Source organism: Xenopus laevis, chromosome 1S, assembly GCF_017654675.1.
Source record: "Xenopus laevis strain J_2021 chromosome 1S, Xenopus_laevis_v10.1, whole genome shotgun sequence".
Taxonomy (NCBI): Eukaryota; Metazoa; Chordata; class Amphibia; order Anura; family Pipidae; genus Xenopus; species Xenopus laevis.
In genome coordinates this window covers 19,286,511-19,306,452 of record NC_054372.1, presented here as the reverse complement: position 1 = coordinate 19,306,452, position 19,942 = coordinate 19,286,511, and the positions used below count along the sequence as shown (strand labels likewise).

The following is a 19,942-nucleotide window of genomic DNA, read 5'->3' as shown; positions in this document are numbered from 1 at the left end:
TACCTGAAACCCCGGGCCAGTGCAATTATTATTATTACACCGCAATCTTCTTCTGACTTTTTCTTTCTTCAAATTTCCAGGGGCAGAAACATGCGCAGTAGAAAATAACTGGCTTTTTCATTACATTTCAGCTTGTCACTCTAATGCGCATGCAGAGCCGTAAGGGAAAAATCAGAAGCCAGAAAACGATCACTCCATGTTGCTTAATGGAATAACCCCGACTGGTGCAGTTTTCCCCTAATAGGAGCACTGGCCCAGGTAAGTAAATGTGATCACTTGGGGGTGTTTAACTTTTGGCCTTTCCTTTAACCAGTTCCTTAGAGCTCATGCCAAAAACTGCACAGACAAATAATAAAATAATAAAATAAAATAACATCTAAATCAAAATACTTTAAATAGTTAAAAAAAAATGTCATATTCAACATCTAAAAATTAACTATAGGAACAGGAAGATGGCATTTTTTTGCATGTGTTTTAAAACTTTCAAGAATGAAACTCGGACTGATTTGTTTTAGAAAAATACAATGGTCCCAACATGCAACGGAGAAACCAAAGGCAATCCTTTCATATAGCAGAGAGCATCCAAACCATTGGACATTATGTAAGGGCAAATAGAAATGAAGTTGATAGAATCAGGAAAAGAAAGGTTGCATACATCAAACAGAAAACAGTTTTCCAGCCTTTAATAACAGGTATTTGCCGTGGATTATAATAAGGAAGCACTCAGTGTTGCCACAGCAACCACCAGTACATATCCATTAATGAATTACATACATATACTTTACATGTTTTTCTCAGCCTGTTTGTTATTTGATGTATACGTCGTCACCTATATGTCTCAGTTGTTTTACACAATGCACGGCCAATAAAATCATTGTTTTATTTCTCCGTTTTCTTACTAATTGTTTTGATTAAGTAATATTTTCCCCATGATTTATTTTCCTTTGTTTACTCTGTGTGGGTTTATATTGTAACTTACTATGAAAAAATCTGTATGTAGGTACTGTAGGTGAATTGGCGATTTGTTTTGAATGGCCCATTAAAGTAAGTGCCCCAACAGGCACGAAACGTGTTAGGCCTCCACCTGTTTTGTCCTAATAAATGGACTTGAAGTTTTAACCACTTTTTGGTAGATTATTTTTAGAGAAAACTCTCTGGAATTTTTCTGGACTACATGGTGGAAGGCCAATAATGGAAGTCAGTGTTGACCACTCCCTGTTTTAAACCACACCCACTTTCAACAACACCCATGTTGCGACAAGAATTTTCAAGACCTTGTCTATATTAATGGTGGTACGACACCAAAAAAACAAATGGTTAGTGCTCACTGCAGGGATATCACTTATCACTCATATGTGGAAAATGTAAGTCATATTAAGACATAGGGAATAGGGCAAGTAGAGTATGGCACACACAGGGAGCATAGGGAAGGCAGAACCGAGCAGGAGACAGGGAAACATATCACATACCACTCTAAGATGAACAGTTCATACTGTGCTACATACAGTGACACAATGACAAATGAGAAGGATCTATTGGTCTTTGTAGATAACAAGTTGTCTAATTCTGGGCAGTGTCATCCTGTGGCTACTAAAGCAAATAAAGTTCTGTCTTGCATAAAAAAGGGCATTAACTCAAGGGATGACAACATAATTCTGCCTCTTTATAGTTCCCTGGTGAGGCCTCATCTGGAGTATGGGGGCAGAATTTGAGGTGTAAACAATTCAGGAGGCCAGTTAATCTCTGCAATGATACCTTTTAAGTTTACACAAGGCAAGCAGACACAGCAGGCAGACTTTCATGTGGGGGCCACACAAGGGGGGTTGTGGGACAGATGCAGCCTGTGGGCCGCCAGTTGGACAGCACTTTATTAAGAATATAAGTGGCTGCTTGTTTTTTTTTCACAACAGCCACTTATGTTCTTAATGATCTAATAAGCCCTTCATGAATGGATACACACCTAGTTCCCTATAGTCTTTCTCCAGATACCTAAGCAAGATCAAGGGGTGAGTATTTCTGTTTGAATACCTCTGGTTACTCTGCAAAAAAGCCTCCTTATCTTAAGTTTGTGAAACTCTGTATCTCATTTTCACTGTCCTATGAAAATTAGGACAGTTGGGAGGTACTGTGGGGCCGATTCATTAACTTCGAATGAAGGAATAGAAGAAAAAAAACTTCGAATTTCGAAGTGTTTTTTTGGCTACTTCGACCATCGAATGGGCTACTTCGACCTTCAACTACGACTTCGACTTCAAATCGAAGGATTCGAACTAAAAATTGTTCGACTATTCGACCGTTCGATAGTCGAAGTACTGTCTCTTTAAGTAAAAACTTCAACCCCCTAGTTTGCCACCTAAAAGCTACCAAACCCAATGTTAGCCTATGGGGAAGGTCCCCATAGGCTTGGCTATGTTTTTTTGGTCGAAGGATAATCCTTCGATTGTTGGATCGCAGTATTTGCACAAAATCCTTCGACTTCGATATTCGAAGTCAAAGGATTTTCATTCCCAGTCGAATATCGAGGGTTCATTAACCCTCGATATTCGACCCTTGATGAATTTGCCCCTGTGTGTTGGTCTTAGACTGCTACCCTTTCCCCTCTTTCAGGTAGATCTGGTTAAATGTTTTCCTAACATTGTGCCAGATTACATTCTTTGAGAAAAATATATCTTGTGGTTTACCTTATATAACCTTAAAATAAGGGAACAGGGGAATCTGGAAATGAAGTAGGAGATATGGCTTTCTTATCAAAATAATTTCACTAACATTCCGAATGTACAGTATATAGAATTGTAATTTATTTGGAAGAAGAATAACCACTGCAAGATGAAGCACAGGCCACTCAATTCATTTATCCAAGAGCCATGTATTCAGAGTACTAACCAGTACAAGAAAATCTACTTCTACTTTTTTTATATAGAAAATGAAAATAACATATTATTATTTAATATTATACAGTATTTTCTTCCACAAAATATGTTCAGCTGTTTAGCTGCTTGAAGTTCGGATGGTGGCTCCCTTTGGGGAGTTGGAAGTCAGGGTGTAGAACAGTCAGCACTAAAGAAAGCAAAGGTCCAGGGATGGTATAGGCAATTTACCCATAAAACTGCCAGCATACATTTAAATTAAAGGCACCCAGGACAGAATAATATAGTATCAAAAAAGTTATAATATCAAAATGTAAATTGTTAACAAAAATAACTGGTCTAAACAGCTTTTATAAAAATGTTGTTTTCCATTTCTTTCTAGCGATCACGTATAGGTGAGGATTTCTACAACCGTTAGGGTTCATCCAAGTTTGCCGACATCTGTTTGGAAAGAAATTTAAAGGAAAATCATTATGGTGAGCACTTTCAAAACACTGGTAAAGCGAAATCATCTCTGGCACAAAATACATTATAACGAGATGATATTAATCACACAGGGCAAACACCCCTGCACACATTTTCCATTAAAAATAAGTGATACAGGGTCTTGGAACACCTGTTGAGAGAGTCCTTTAAGAGATAAAAGACTTCTTCTCATATTTGCCCAGTAGATACTGGGAGTCATTTATAAAGCACACAGGCAGAAGTGCAAGTGAATGGTGCTCATGAAGTTACCACTTCTGGCAATGGTCTGGCTTAATGAAAATCAGATGCAAGGTGCAGAACATGGCGTCTGTGGGCATACAACCTTCCAAACTGCTGCTTCTTAACTTGTGCATCTTAAAGGAGAAGGAAAGCTACCAAGGCAGTTTATTGCCAATATATTAGCCACAACAGTGCAAGCTAGAACACCATTTTTATTCTTTAGAATGCTTTTTCATAAACAGCTCTAGACACTGTCTCTGTTTTTTTTTTAGGATAGCAGCTGCCATATTAGCTTGCTGTGACAACACTTCCTGTCTGAGTCTCTCCCTGCTCACTCATAGCTCTGAGCTCAGATTACAGAAGGGAGTGGGAAAGGAGCTAACTGAGCATGCTCAAGCCCAAGCCCCGGCGGTTTTAGCTGAAAACAGGAAGTCTGATACAGAAGCCCATGTGTACATATATATAGAATAGAAGGAAAGAAATAGAAAGAAAGAATGTGGTGTTTCTTTTGACTCAGAGCATCATTACTTTGAGGGGTTACTGGTGTATTTATATAGACCTTTCTGATAAATCTTACTTAACTTTCCTAGTTCTTTAATGACACCTAAGTTATTGGACAGGTAGGGGGTGGGAAGTGGGACGGCTACTCCTGATGCCTTCCACTCCTGATGAATACAGTGTTGATGAAAGTAATAAATTCTTTTTTCATTCAGGTAGCGCCAGATATCTGTCAGGTTGCCAAGTGCAACCTGTTTGTGTGAAGTAGAAAAGAGCTATAATTTATAATGGTGCAGGCAGGAAAAAAACTATCTTAAAATATAATGTTAAATATAACAGCTGAACAAAGCATTTCTCTAGATAGTGAAGAGCTGTATAATCTGTTGGCAGAACTCAATCCATTCCCAAGCATTCAAAAAAAATTTGATATATTAAGTGGAATTTCAGATTAAATTTACTTTTTTTTTTCTTTACTAGTGGCCTATTCCTAGCAACTTTATAGTTGGTTTTCACTCTGCTGTTTTCCCTGCTTGATTTTGTCCATAGAAAAATTAGACCCGCTATCCGGCACTGATCCAAACATCAGAGAGAGCCGCTATTGTAAATGCGGCTTTTATTCAAAACACAGTGCGGTGTACATGGCAGTGGGTATGTGCAGAAACTAACGTGTTTCTTGCCCTTACGGCACTTCCCTCTGAACTCTCTTGCCGAGAGTTATCATGTCGGATTTGGATACCTGCCTTCTCTTCCCAGCAGGTGTGTTTGACCAGACCCAGCAACGCAAATAAAAATAAATATTAAAAGCAAAAAAATTTGAAATAATAATTGAACACTGGGCCCCTGTGCTATAGGCTAGAGTAGCCTGTGCATTAATCTGACCCTGTTTATATGGTGATATAACTTGTATTTGAATTCTCATACTGACCTTCTCTGACCTGTACATCTGATCATGACCCGTATAACTCAGTCTGGACAGAACTGGTCAGTGGCTACATTTTATATTATAATATATCATATATTAGCAGGCCTTAACTGAAAGAAGAAATTATACCATATGAATTAAATCCTCAAGAACGTCGCTGTGCCGGCGATGGTGTCTGAGATTGGAAATCAGTTGCATGTGGTGCACCAGCCGCTGCCACATCTTAGAAGATCTTTCCGGTGTCATACGTTTGTCCGCAAGTCTTTTAAATGTAGAAAAAGAGAAGTAAAGCACAGAGAAATGTGTACAGAGTATTGGTATATATAACAGAACTTATGAAAGAGTCACACATGGACCTCAGATAAAATTCAGCAGCTGTTTGCCAGCAGGTCATCACCATGTTATTGGCTTTGTTTTTAACCTGGTCTAACAAACTGAATATCCTTTATTATAATTTTTGGCTAGAGCAAACTATACTACACAATGTATTGCTATTTACAAGAGATTTATTCAGATCAGTGTAGTTTTAGGAGAATCAGTGATTCTTCCTGTACCCCTGGTTTATTTATGCACTTTAAGGCTATTTGAGTTTTACACCCCTATTGCCATTTTTAGATGTTTTTAACTGTGTTTTGAGTATTTTAAACTGATGAACTAATAAAGTGTGTCTTTGTGACATCATTATACCTGTGTGAGCCCTCGATACTTGTATTTTGCACACTACTGCAGACACAAGGCAGCTCTATACTTACAGGGTTTTAATGTACAAAGCACCGGCCTACTCTCCCTAACTTTCTTATCTGATTGTTGTGCTTTCAGCCAATGTCTCATCATTACAGAACTGCCAAATGCAGTATGAAGAGCAAGGACTCCTACCGGTTGGCAACCATGGAGAGCTGTGCAAAAAAGTGTGGCCTCTTGAGCCTGGTTTTTTTGCACTTTAATTCCTGCCCCATGGATTGACCCCTTCTGTCTCAAATTATTATCCAAAAGTGCAAAACTATAGAAATTTGCTACAACTCAACAAAAGAGATTTTTATTGATTTTATCCTTACCTCTCCTCGTGCAAAGCAGATAGCTTGTTTAGAAAAAGCTGCTTTATATCCATCATGCAAGTGATGATATTTATCAGATATTTATCAGTCTAGATAGTAAAAATTCACACAATCAATAATGTGCACTAGAAAAGTTGTTTTAAATAGATAAATACAATTTTACATAAATGAAGAAGCCAATTTCCATGAGTGAGAAGAACTGTCCTTTGAAGATATTTGAAGAGATGAAAAAATACATAGCTTTAGGCTACTGGTGTAATTACCTTTCCCAGGCACACCTAGAACCAGGTCCGGACTGGCAATCTGTGGATTCTGGCAAATGCCAGAGGGGCTGCTATAAGGTGCCATAGAAAGTCAGTATTTAGTGGGCTGGTGGGGGCTGGGTGGGCCTCTCGTGGGCTGATTGGGCCTCTGTGTACCTGAAATGCCAGGGTCTATTTTAATTCTCAGTCCGGACCTGCCTAGAACACACATAGTACAGGCCATAAATTCACTCTTGGATCCAACATAGACAAGCCATGAAATCAATAGTTTCAACCCAACAAAGCATTTTACCGTATGTTCTAAAACATAAAAGAACTACATGGTGGGGAGGACTTATTCAGTATATAATGGCAACCTATAACTATATACAATATTTTTTATATATTTTTAATAACTATTGATATTTGGGATATTTGTCCTCCCATTGTTACCTGTATGATAAAAGAGCTTGGGTAGTTTTTTAAAGAGCTCTTTATACATTTGCTAAATACCACCTATGTTCACAGGGCAAGGCAAAAAATAAAATAAATATAAATAAAACATATATTAAAAAAAACAAAACAATGAAATAGGAAGTGTAGGATTCTTTGGAATCTGAGCCAGGAAAACTGTTTAATAGAAACATGGAGAGAGGAGGTTTTGGACCTTATTTTCTCCTGTCTATGCCAATATGCATTAATGAAGGCTGTTTAATAGACCAAAGAGCTTTGTGCCAATGAGGTGAGTTGAGAAACTCGCCTCAGGTTTCAGCTCCCCACAAGTTACCAGGGGCAGCTCTGGTGCTTAAAAGGTGAGTGTGTTGTGAAAATCAAATAAAATATTTCAAAATAAATAAAAGGTGAGTGTGGGAGAAGAGGGGTAAGGATCACCCCTGAATAGACCCAACTGGACAGGTTTTAGTATATAGCAGGTGACTTTTGAACGATACAGTAGCTCAAAATTAGTTCAGCGCATGGGCGCTCAGCCGGAGTAATTTCACGTTTCACGTAGCAGGAGTAATTTCGTGTTTCGTGCCCACAACCAATGACACTTCTTCAGAGTTCTGAAGTGCTGTTGGTTGTGGGCACAAAATGCGTAGGCTGATCTGCACGAACATTGCCACTGTATCACATTGTTTGCCACAATAAAGCCATTTTTGGATGAAAATTTTCCGTCTCTGAAATTACTCCGGCTGAGCGCCCATGTGCAAAACTAATTTCTTGCTGTGTTGTCACGGGAGTTGCGTACCTGTATAGTTGTCGCGGGATGCTGCTGGAGGAGAGACAAGCTTCGGCCATGTTGGAGTGAGATCCGCTTTTCATATTTTCCCGCATTCACATTCGACTGGTGAAATATAAAAGAGACTAGATTTTATTTTGTCACAACCAGTATTTTGAAAAGGTCTATTCCATAATGGAGATGTTTCTTTGGAACGTCAACTAGATAAAAGACTACTACACCAGTGGAAAATTAACAAAAGTCTTATGGGGTTACGTATACCAGGGGCATAGTTTTCTACACTTCTTATCACTTATAGCAACCAATCATCAGGCAGCAATTAATGGTCACTTTAGGTTACTGCTCCTGGGCAAACTTTATGCCTTTTATGACATATGAGGGTAAGTTTGTATGTGAAAGAATACTTGCTCTATGGTTACCAGACCAGTTTACGCTTCATTGATATCTGCCATGGTACCAAGATATTGGCAAATTGCTTATATGGTGCCATTATTCAAAACAAGATCCCTTTCTCATTCAGGTAAAAATAAGTTAGTTAGTCACTGTAAGTTGTGTCTATACTGCATTACACATGCCATTTACCCTGCATTTGTGTTGGAATGACATCAACAATAAGGAAATTAGCACACAATTTACTTGTCACAAGTAGAAACTCTGGGTGCAACTTGCTAAGGGAACCCTGGAAATATTAGTAAGTCCAGGTTGACAGTAATTCTAGAGTTCCCTAGTGCTAATGTATACACTTTTGCTTAATTCAATTGAGCAGGCTAAAGGGGTGCATTGGTGCCAAGTATTCTTCTAAACAGTACTGATGTGCACTTCATGTTTGTATATATTATATAGTATCACTAATAACCTAAAACATGGGTTACTTACATTTTGTATTACCGTTTTTAAAGGACTGTTGCTGCTGTAAATTGGTACAAGAATGTTCTTCCTGAAACTTTCATTTTGACTCTCTTCAAAACATTTTGTCATGGTTTCCACACTATACAGGCCCCCTTTCGTCTCTAAATACCTAAAAAAAGGATTACAATTAAATGCATTTTACTTAACGATGTAGTTGGACTAGAATGAAATCTCCATATCTCAAAACAACTCATGAGGATTGAGGATGAGTAGGTTTGGGTGGGTTATGAGTGTGACCATATCACATCAGCTTTGTAATTGTACACGTAAAACAAAGGTCTTTATACATTTCCATACAGATGTAAACAGATATCACTGACTGTTTCATATATTAATCTTAATACCTGTTCGCTAACCTGCATTCCTAGTATCAATAAAGTAAGATGTCAGGAGTGCTCCACTTCATATCCAAGATGTTGGCACCCATGGTCGCAGCATCATGTCAGCACACAGTGAGGAGAAGTGGTGGCACTTAACATCACCATGTCACAGATTGGAACGTAAATGTAAAATAAAAGGAAACCAAAGACCTGGGTTCAATGCCCCAATATAGATTATGCTTCTGTTAGTTCGTGGGTGCACTAAATAATGCTGCTTGATTGATTCCTGGCTCCTGACTCTTCTGCTTTGATTCTGACTTAACTGCTGCCTGCCCCTGACCTTACCCTTTGTGTATCACCTATTGGAATGTTCCTGCCTGTCTGCATTGTTTCTTCCTCCTAGGTCCTGTCTTCTGCACTAGTAAGAGCCATCAGGCCCTGACAGATGGTTATTTGAATTTCTTTTTATGGCAAATAATTCTTATAACCCCAATCTGTCTCTTAATGTGTCTCTACAGAATTTAGCTGAGGTCACATTAATAAATGGGCAGACAAGGACAGGGCTGTTTTAATAAATGGGACCTGGGCCCAACAAGACAAGAGACCTTTGAGAAACATCCCAACGAGATGGCAGACCCCTCATTTAAATCAACTGGAATGCTCTACAGTGTGATCATGTCTACTTCAGTAAGAATGTTTCTTGGGGCAGTCAGTGTTCTGATGTGTTTTCCACTCTTAAAGTTCTAAGGTTGGGCATTCAGGAGCTGGCATCACATGAACATCTTTTGCCCCCTTTCCTTTTTTGCCTTGCCCCCTACCATGCCCTCCACTGCCCTGAATCATCTTCTACTCTGCATGCTCCCACAAGATACATATGGGCATAGACAGGAGAGGATGAGAAGACTGACAGAAGATGGAGCCTTTGAACTCTGCTGCACAACTCTGCAGATTTATAGCAGGTCAGCAGACAGGGGGATCTCTGAAAAGAATACCTGCTGTGGGGAGGGAGCAGTGAAGAATGAGGCAGCATTGGAGAGAAGAGAGTTTATCTGATAGGAGGCGAGCAGGTTTCTCTGTGATATAATGAATTAATTTGGACATCCTCACTTATACACAACTCATTCATCTAACTTGCCAGTGGATAGATGTGTCTGCTTCTCAGTGACCACTCCACCTGAGTCACAGAAAACAAGACACTGGAAGGGGGGCAAGCCAGCACCTCCACAGTATACTGCTGCTGCCTGTCAAGGCTCAAAGAAAGTTCACCACCACCTTTACTTTATCTGCTCTGTTGGAGTAGTGGAGGACTGAGAAGTGGCAGGCTGGGGGAAGGCCTCCACCAATTGTACCATGGGTCTAGCATGGTGGCCATCCAGTAATCATCCTGGTATTTGATGGAACTGGACGGGAAATCACTTCTCAAGGATCTCTGCATATGGGCAGCCATGTAGAAGATTTGCCCCCGACCACTCCCTAACTGCCATTTGTACCAACCAGATCCCCTCCTCCTCTGTGCCCTCCTAGTAGTGAGCAATAGCAGAGATTGCACACTGCTACCAACTGGTCCTCAGACTGTCATGTAAAAAAAGGCTGACTCAACTGAAGTAAGGACCTCCACTTTGCTTACCTTGGTGGACTCAGGAGCCAAATGCTGATGGTCCCCAGCTGTACACCTAGTTTCCTGAACAGTGATGCAATGCTGCCCCTCTGCCTGTCCCCCTCAGCACAGCACATTGGGTAGCATATTCCTAACAAGGGCTTTTGAGTCTCACAGTGAGCAGGCAAGCAGAAGAGGGAAAACTAGCAGCTTTTTGTATTTGCAAGGGGAATTTAGCCTTTTCCTCTTCACTTACATTTGGGAGACTATAGCATACTGTACCCCTACAATTAATTTGCTGGACTACAATCTGTGAAAAACTCCACCCATTTTCTCATCATCACTTCTATTCTTTATAATGGCTTTTAAATTCTGCTTAACAAACATACATATCCTCCTCCTTTTCTATTTCCCCTGTTCTGCTGAAATAAAATACAGCCTCCTATATTTACTGCCCAGTCATGTGACTCATTCAGCCATGTTTCAGCAATGCCAATTACTGTACATCATATTTCCCCTCCAATGCCAGCACTTCCAGCTCTCCCATATTACCAGTCAGACTTTTATTTTTAAAACTAACATTGAGAAGAGGAAAAAATTGTTCAATGACAAAAAAAAAATCTATAGGAGAAAAGTGATTTTTTTTTTTTCATTGCGCAAATAACATTTTCATATATACATAGATTGGCCCAGATTCCATTAGATGAGAAAACAATATTTTATGGTTTATCACATACAAACTTTTGGGCAAGATTAAAAAAAAAGTTTTTTCTCCTAATACAATTCCAGTTCTTTTTCCCCCCAAAGACTTTTTATGTGATCAACATTGAGATAAATCTGGCTTTATGGTAAAATCTGGAATTAAATTAGGAGAAAAGCTTTTCTCATCAAACTGAATCTGGCCACTTTCTTTTTGCTTACCATGCCAGTTCATCATTCAGTTTCTTTTCCATGGTATTTTGGACAAATTGCAAAGTGAAGGGATCATGACTGTGTCTTAGCAGACTCCTTAGGAACACCTCATATCGGTTCAGGATTTTACTCTAAAGTACACATGGCAACAAAAAAATTATAATTGAAAATGTTGACGGTAATTTGAAGATTAGGAACAGGTGTTGTTTTTCTTTCTTGGCTTGTCACAAACTTCAGTTGTTACCATTTCTGCATCTGACAGTATAAAAGGTAATTTTTAAATGATCCCAGTGGGTGAGATGTCCAATGAAAAATGTAAGTTACTGAATGGGGTAATATTAGGCTGTAGATTGCTCAGTTTAGAAATAGAGCTTAATGGGATGACTACTGTTGTAATTCAACAAGCCCTCATAGAGGAGTTAATTCCCTACAACTGAGAAACAGTGTATGAAACCAACAATTATAAGTATTTGGTAGGCAGCTCAAGACAGATAACTACAAGATAACTGCACATACAGATGCCTCTAGCTGACAAGAGTGGGCATAATTGTAATTCCAATCAAAGCAACAAGCACAGAAGGTCATTCAAAAACAGAAGCAATAGCAACAACCACAGCACCAAACTTGTTTGCTCAAACATTGAGTCAGAACCAGAAGAAGCTATAAAAATCTTCCAGTGGAGCCTTGTTGGAGGAGAACAGGAATGTTATTAACCCCCTATCATGAATGAATGTTTTTAATGGATGGTGAATAAGAATTAAGTTTCATATGCTGGGTGAAATGGTAACTGAAAGACTGATGACATATTAACACAGTTATAGATGGGTGTAGTATACATACATGAATTCAGACCTGCACTATAAAAAAGCCCAATACCCAGCCACTGGTACTGATACTTGATTAAAGAACTATGACAGAAGAAATAAAGAAGAAGGGCAAAAGTCAGTGTACAGGCCATAGTCATAGGGGTCAGGACATTTGGCAGCCAAAGGCAGAGGCAATGAATATTCCAGGAGTCAGAACAGCCAACATCTATAAAACAGGTTGTGTCAGAATCATAACAGGGAACTCAAGAACTAGTAGTGAGCTAAAGTTAAACAAACACTTAAAGCAGGAAGAGGCAAATTTATAAAGATTGCTTATTAGACAATGTAGATACTGAGGGTAGATCCAGTGTAAAGAGAAAGGGTGCCTGCAGTACATGGCTGGCTAGTAACCAATGGTAGGCTGTTGCCTAACATGTAAATAAGTTGTTTTAAAGGAATGTAGAACATGGTTAGTGATGGGCGAATTGGACCCATTTCGTTTCACCAAAAATTTCAAAAATTATGACAATTTGGCGAAGTGCATTAAAGTCTATGGGTGACATATTTTTTCACTGATTAGAGTCTATGGGCGGCATTTTTACTGCAAAACTTGTTGAAAAATTTTGCTTGTCACTCAACACATAGTAGCAATATTAAAATACATCCTTACAAAATAACTATTTCTGCCCAGTGGAGAAGCACAGTAAAACCTTAATTTTCCACAATTCACAAAGTAAGTAATGATAATGGGGGATTTTAATTACCCAGATATTGACTGAAGCAACAGTACTGCCAGGACAATTAGTGGGAACCAGATTATGAACTTGATGCATGACAATTTTATGGCACAATTTATTTAGGAGCCAACCAGAAAAAATGCTATACTGAATCTAATGCTCTTTAATGAACCAGAATGTATAGCAAATGCGCAAGTAATTGAACCCCTGGATAATAGCGACCATAATGTGACCTGATTTAATGTCTGGTACAAAAAAACAAATATATGAAACAAAAACCATGAATTTCAGAAAAGCTAATTTTAGTGCCTTGAGGGCTGCCCTTCAGAGCATATGTTAGGGCATTATGTTTTCAGCTAAAAACACAGAACAGAAATGGTTGTAATTTAAAATGATATAAAATAGTTACAGTTCTCAATTTATTCCCTTAAGGAGTAAATGTAGAATCACTAAGAATCACCCTATGTGGCTTAATATAGAAGGAAAGAAGTTAATAGAAAAGAAGAGAAAGGCATTTAAAAACTGCAAGTCTGTTGGGACAAGAGCTGCATTTAGTGAATATGAACACTAAAATAAATGTTGTAAAACAGCAATCCGGAAGGCAAATGTGCTAAATCAGTTCTTTTCTTCAGTGTATACAATAGAGGATTCTGAGTTCCCTGGCTCACTTCATAGCTGCACTGATGGCTCAGCTAATCTAGTGAGTGGCTGACTCAGGATATGATTCATAAAGCTTTAATAAAAAATAATGTAAACAAGGCTCCAGGGCCTGATGGCATACACCCGGGTTCTTTTTGTCCAGTGAATTGCATTATCAGCATGGCTTTATGAAGGATAGGTCATGACAGACTAATTTGATTGCTTTTTATGATGAGTTAAGTAAGATGCTGGAAAGTGTGGGGGGGGCAGTAGATGTGATCTATTTAGATTTTGCCAAAGCATTTGATACCATGCCCCACAAATGACTGCTTTTTAAACTAAGGTCTGTTGGGCTTAATGAAGTAGTTTGCACATGGATATGAAACTGGCTACAGGATCAGGTACAGAGAGTGGTTGTTAATGGGACATTCTCTACTTGGAGTAAGGTTCTTAGTAGGGTCCCTCAGGGCTCGGTATTGGGTCCACTTTTATTTAACTTGTTCATTAATGACTTAGGGGAGGGTATTGTAAGTAATGTATCAGTGTTTGTAGATGACGCAAAACTATCCAGCCCAATTAATTCCATCCAGGATGAAAAATCCTTGCAACAGGATCTTAAACTGGCAATCTGGGCAGCTAAGAGGCAGATGAGAATCAATGTTGATAAATGTAAAGTCATGCACCTGGGATGTAAACATTTTCAAGCCACTTATACTCTTAATGGGACTGCACTAGGCAAATCCATAATGGAAGAGTACCTTGGAGTCCTTGTAGATCATAAACTTGGCAAACAATGCCAGTCAGCAACATCAAGGGCAAATATGGTCTTGATCTGTATTTAAAAGAGAACCAAACTCTTGCTAATAAAAACACCTACCCCCCTACCCTGCATAGACCCCCTCCCTGCCCCCCCCCCCAGCCTAGGTGGTACCTTTTGTAAATGCCAGAACCAGTCTCCTCCCATATTAAATAAGTAAAAAAAAATCTGCAAATGTTGTTTAGAAAATGTACAAAAAGTTACACACTTTTGCACACAACAAGTAACCAGGAAAACACACAGCTACTGGTGAATTGGTGACTATTAATTCCATAAATAGGCAATAAGTACCACTATGCAATTTACACAAGTTGTATCTTGCAGTGATCCAGTTAAATGCAACATACGGATTGTCTTTGGCAAACAAAGTTAACATTTTTTCTGCGTACAAAGTAGGTCAAAAGATAATAATTCCTTTTTCATCATATGTCTATTCTTTACACACATACCTTGCATTGTTTGAATAAAACTTCAATTCTGGATTTCATTACACGGAAAAGGTGCACTTTTTTTTCTTTTATGCCATCAAAGAAAATATTGTACAATAGCATCTGTAAAAAATGATATAGATATTTGTTTTGTACAAGTCACTTTTAATAAAATTGTCATGAAAAAAGTCACCCCTAATTAATAAACTTGCAGTGTTATAACTCTTAGCAATGAAACATTTGATTTCTTTATTTTATGTGACTAGTAATTTGGTGATAGTGTGGGCAAGTTGTGATTGCTAGATGCTGTGTTTCCCAACAGTCCAGCCAGTTGTATAATGTGATCAACATGGGAAGTGACAATCAATCACTGGTAGAAACAACTCTTAAGTGAGGGGATTGGTCCTCAAACCTCATTTCACTAAAGGGCAGATTTATTAAGGGTTGAATTGTAAATTCGAATTTGAATTTTCGAGTTGGATTTTTGGTCAAAATTCACAAATTTGAGTTGGGAATAATTCCAATTCGAGATTTATCGTACCTGGACCCTGGGAACAACTCAAATTCAACCACTTAAAACCACGAGTTCATGTAGAAGTCAATGGCAGAGGTCCAGTGACCCATTTGAAAATATTAATAACCTTCCTGATTGGCGGTTTTTTGGAGAAAAAACTTGAGTATATTCGAAATGAAAAAAAAATTCACATGAAATTGAAATTCGACCTTTGATAAATCTGCCCATAAATGTTTTGTGGTTAATCCATTACTTCATACTAGTGTTCTGCTTCTCTTGTTGCTCAGTGAGTAAAGGACATTTGGAGAGAAACTGTTGCGCTGTGGAGCACAGAAATGGATTTTTACTTTGAATACATCATACTTTAAAGGTTTGTAACACTATTTTAACTTATATTAAACCAAAAGTAGTCGTGTCCAGCTATAGCAATAGAGCAGGGGTTACATTGAACTCTACAACACAACATTGCTTACTTTGCTTAGTGGAAATTATGAAGGAATGGTGTAGTTGAACTACAACTCACACAGGCTACTGTGCATAAAAGTAAAGAAAGGACACCTGCAGCAAACAATTTTCATAATAATATACTATTTTAGTAGTATGTGCCATTGGGTAATCTTAAATAGAAAATTGCCATTTAAAAAATAAGGGTCACCCCCTGGGATCCTGCGATTCACGGTGCACACAAACAAACCATACATGTTAGGGCACATGAGCCAATTAACGGACAAAGTTCTGTATTTGCTTCTTCCTGTTACAGTTAGAGCTGCAGTATTTCTGGTCAGGTGATCTCTGAGGCAGCACACAGACCATCACAAAATGGTGGTTCAAGGCAAGAGATGTAAAAGGGCAATATTTACTTAAATATATACATCAGTTTGTAAAATTCTTTAATATGCCACTTAATATGATAAATAATCTGTTGCTTAAGTATTCATTTTGGGGGTATAGTTTTCCTTTAAGTGTGGCAGAAAGTGGTCATAGGCCAGTAGGACAACAAATGAAATATGTAAATGAAGTAACTAGATACATGGGAGAGAAGGAAGTGTAGGGATATAAAGCCATAGGGACTTACTAACCCTGTGAGTCCTTAAGGTTTAAATAGTAAATTTGAATGAGCAAACTTATATGCTATAAATGACATGAAGTTTATATATACAGTATATCAGATTGCTTCTGGCGGTCCGTTCCACAGTGGTATTTATGCTTAAGATGCCATCTTGGATTACTTCTGAGAACGGTCAAGTTAAGAAAAGAGGTTGGAAAGATACAAAGTGGTGAGCACTGGTGAATGAAAATACAGAGTCCAAGCCAGCTAACAATTGGGTGAGAGCCATGTAATGCAGGGGGAAATAAGCATGTAATATTGGGAGATTTGAGGGGAATGTCCCATGTTCTAATACCCGTCCCTTGAAGTTCCATATACCATCACTCTAACCAGCAATTGTCCGGGTGTAAATAAATAATAATTACTTAATTTCTTGAAAATGCATTCACGGACTAGGCAGATAAAAAAAAGTTCACTTTTATTATATGCTAATTACAGCTACACGTTTCAGTCCCACATGGATCTCATCCTGATTACAATCCATATGGGATCAAAACGTGTAGATGTAATTAGTATGTAATAAATGTGAATTTTTTTTATCTGCCTAGTCCATGAGTGCATTTTTAAGCAAGGAATCTACATGCACTTAATATCCCTCCGATTTATGTCTATACATTACCCTCCCATTTAGACTGTAAACTCTACGGGGCAGGGACCTCCATCCTTTTGTCTCCTTGACAATAAGCACTTAATATGTATTGTAACTATACTTTGTATTTATGAGTATTGTATTTTTATACTTATTTGTACTTACTGATGCAATGACCCCCTGTTTCTTCTACTAATTTATTGTTCTGGGGTACAGTGCTTTGCCCTCTGGGAGCACTTTACAAATAAAAATAAACATATACAGTATATACACAATATATATATATATATATATATAAATATATATATATATATATATATATATATATAATATATATATATATATATATATATATATATATATATATATCCTCACAATATGGACTAAAGCATTCCTGGGCCAGCACTTCCCTTGGTGAAATAAGTGTCTTTTATTTATACACACACTTTTTAAATAAAAGACACTTATTTCCTGGCCACTCCATATTAGCATTACATACGGGGATTTCCCCGTCCCCGCCCCCTGACCAGATAGTCCCTCCCTCCTAAGCCTTTAAAAGGTACCCCTGGAGCACACTCACCTTGTCTTTTTTCTTTCTGTCCTCACTCTTCTTCTGACCTGAGGGTTTTCTCCTGGTTGGGTTCATTCCCTAAGCCCTCGAGCTTTACAGGTGAATTTGGGCAGAGTGCTATGCCTTCCCCCCATTCGTTTTAAACGTCTGTGTGTAAGGCCTAAGCAGGAGGGACATCCTTACCACAGCACGACTCTGCTCTTCCTGCTGAGAGAGGTGTGACATGGAGGTAACTCTTCAAAGTTGCCTGTGTCACGAGGAGTTCCTTTTCCTTTTCCTTTTCTCTTACTACTGAGACGCGTGCTATTTCCTGTCTCAGTCAACTTCCTGTCCAGCGGCCATCTTGTGGTTGGCATGCTGCGGACCTTTTCTTTCGTATGGGGAGGAGACGACCGCTCCGGTACACAGGGGGTTTCAGAGGCCAATGCGGTCGCTACGATTGCATCGCCTCCTCATTAGCGCCTAGCGCGCTCTCCCTGTGCGCATCCTCGCGCTGGCGGCGGCCATTTTGTGCTTGGCGCACTCTCCAGGCGGCCATGTTTTTTTTGGAGGGGCGGATTTTAGAGGGCCGGCAGTATAAAAGGCCCTGACAAGGCAGCGCTCGTGCTGCTCACTTCCACCCTCTGCCTTCCAAGGAAAGGTTCGTGCTTCTTTTCTCCCCTCAGCCTTACAGGTAAGATTCTTTTATGGTGGCATCCTTAGCCCTTAAGCATGTGCATTTTTTCATGCTCTCTTCTCCTGCTAGGCTTTGTCTTTCTTGCTTCATGGACTCCTCAGCCTCCAATGCCTCTGCCCCCCAAGCTAGGTAGGTCCCTCAATTGGGTTGTTTCTATCTTTCTTGTCTCTCTCTCCTTTTCTAATTAGCTGTCCTCTCTCTCTCTTCCTCAGCTTGCCTGAAGAAGGGACTTCTAGAAAACGCGAAGTTTCGGCTGCCTTCAGAAAGTCAGATACTCTTTTTGTTATTCCAGCTGGGAGTAGAAGGGGGCAGGCCGCTGCCTCTTCTACCATCAGTAGATGGATTTCCTTGTGTATTTCCAAGGCCTATGAAATACAGGGCAAGCTAGCTCCGGAGGGTTTAAGAGCCCACTCTACTAGGGCTGTGTCAACATCCTGGGCAGCATTGGCAGATGTTCCTACCCCACACATCTGTGAGGTGGCCTCCTGGGCTTCGGCACGAACCTTTGTGAAACATTACAGGCTGGATATGTCCTCCTCGAGCAATCATTCCTTTGCTACTGGAGCTCACTTGGCCTTTACGACTCAATAAAACCCTTGCATATTAGTGGAAATTTTACTTCTCATTTTTTTTTACCCACCCCTTGCTTAAGGGACATGGCTATATACATCCGTATGTAATGCTAATATGGAGTGGCCAGGAAAAAGAAGAATTCCTACCATACTTACCGTAATTCTCTTTTCCTGGCCACTCTCCATATTAGCATTTCCCACCCCTTTTTGTGAGTACAGATGCTTTTTATTAGACAAGGTGAGTGTGCTCCAGGGGTACCTTTTAAAGGCTTAGGAGGGAGGGACTATCTGGTCAGGGGGCGGGGACGGGGAATCCCTGTATGTAATGCTAATATGGAGAGTGGCCAGGAAAAGAGAATTACGGTAAGTATGGTAGGAATTCTTCTTTTTCACCAAGGGAAGTGCTGTCCCAGGAATGCTTTAGTCCATATTGTGAGGATATGAATGAATATTGGCCGTGCACCCCTGAGATTTGCCTGAGTTGAGTGCGGATACTGAAAATGTATTACTATATATTGTATATATATATATATATATATATATATATATATATATATATATACACACACACAGATATAGGACCTGTTATCCAGGATTCTCGGAATCTGGGGTTTTCCTGTATAACTTATCTTTCTGTAATTTAGATTCTCATACCTTAAGTCTACTAGAAAATCATGTAAAAATTAAATAAACCCAATAGGCTGGTTTTGCTTCCGATAAGGATTAATTATATCTTAGTTGGGATCAAGGACAAGGTACTGTTTTATTATTACAGAGAAAAAGGAAATCATTTTTAAAAATGTGGATTATTTGGAAAAAATGGAGTCTATGGGAGAAGGCCTTTCAGTAACTCAGTGTTCTGGATAACAGGTTTCTGGATAACTGGTCCCATACCTATAAATTTTTAAGTGATCTTATTGATAATTCATTGTTTCATTTATTTATACTGTAGATGCCGGACAGTTTTTGAAACAATTTCATTTGTTATTATGGTCATGTTAAGGGCAATAAATAAAAATCTCTATTTGTAGCATATGGATTAATTTGGCTTTTACATTGATTTTGGAATACACTTTTTTATATCCCCAAAGAACTGCAGGGGGTTGGTGGCCTCTTAATCTAATTATATTTATTCCTTATAGAGTGTTACAATCTGTAAAATAGCTCAGTGAATTAAACACTAGTGATGGGCGAATTTCGCTTCACCGAAAAATTTGC

At 38.9% G+C, this 19,942-nt stretch overlaps 1 protein-coding gene across 1 annotated transcript in view; it reads right to left on the bottom strand.

Moving 5' to 3' along the window:
• Nucleotides 1–2,776: 2,776 nt before the first annotated feature.
• Nucleotides 2,777–19,942, bottom strand: part of LOC108704198 — a 44,074-nt gene continuing 26,908 nt past the window's right edge. The window contains exons 19-25 of the mRNA XM_041579412.1: nt 14,716–14,817; nt 11,277–11,398; nt 8,406–8,547; nt 7,539–7,634; nt 6,048–6,136; nt 5,122–5,254; nt 2,777–3,308 (exon numbers count right to left, since the gene is read on the bottom strand). Coding sequence (XP_041435346.1) covers nt 3,282–3,308; nt 5,122–5,254; nt 6,048–6,136; nt 7,539–7,634; nt 8,406–8,547; nt 11,277–11,398; nt 14,716–14,817 — 711 coding nt within the window. The 3' untranslated portion in view covers nt 2,777–3,281. The remainder of the gene's footprint in view (nt 3,309–5,121; nt 5,255–6,047; nt 6,137–7,538; nt 7,635–8,405; nt 8,548–11,276; nt 11,399–14,715; nt 14,818–19,942) is intronic.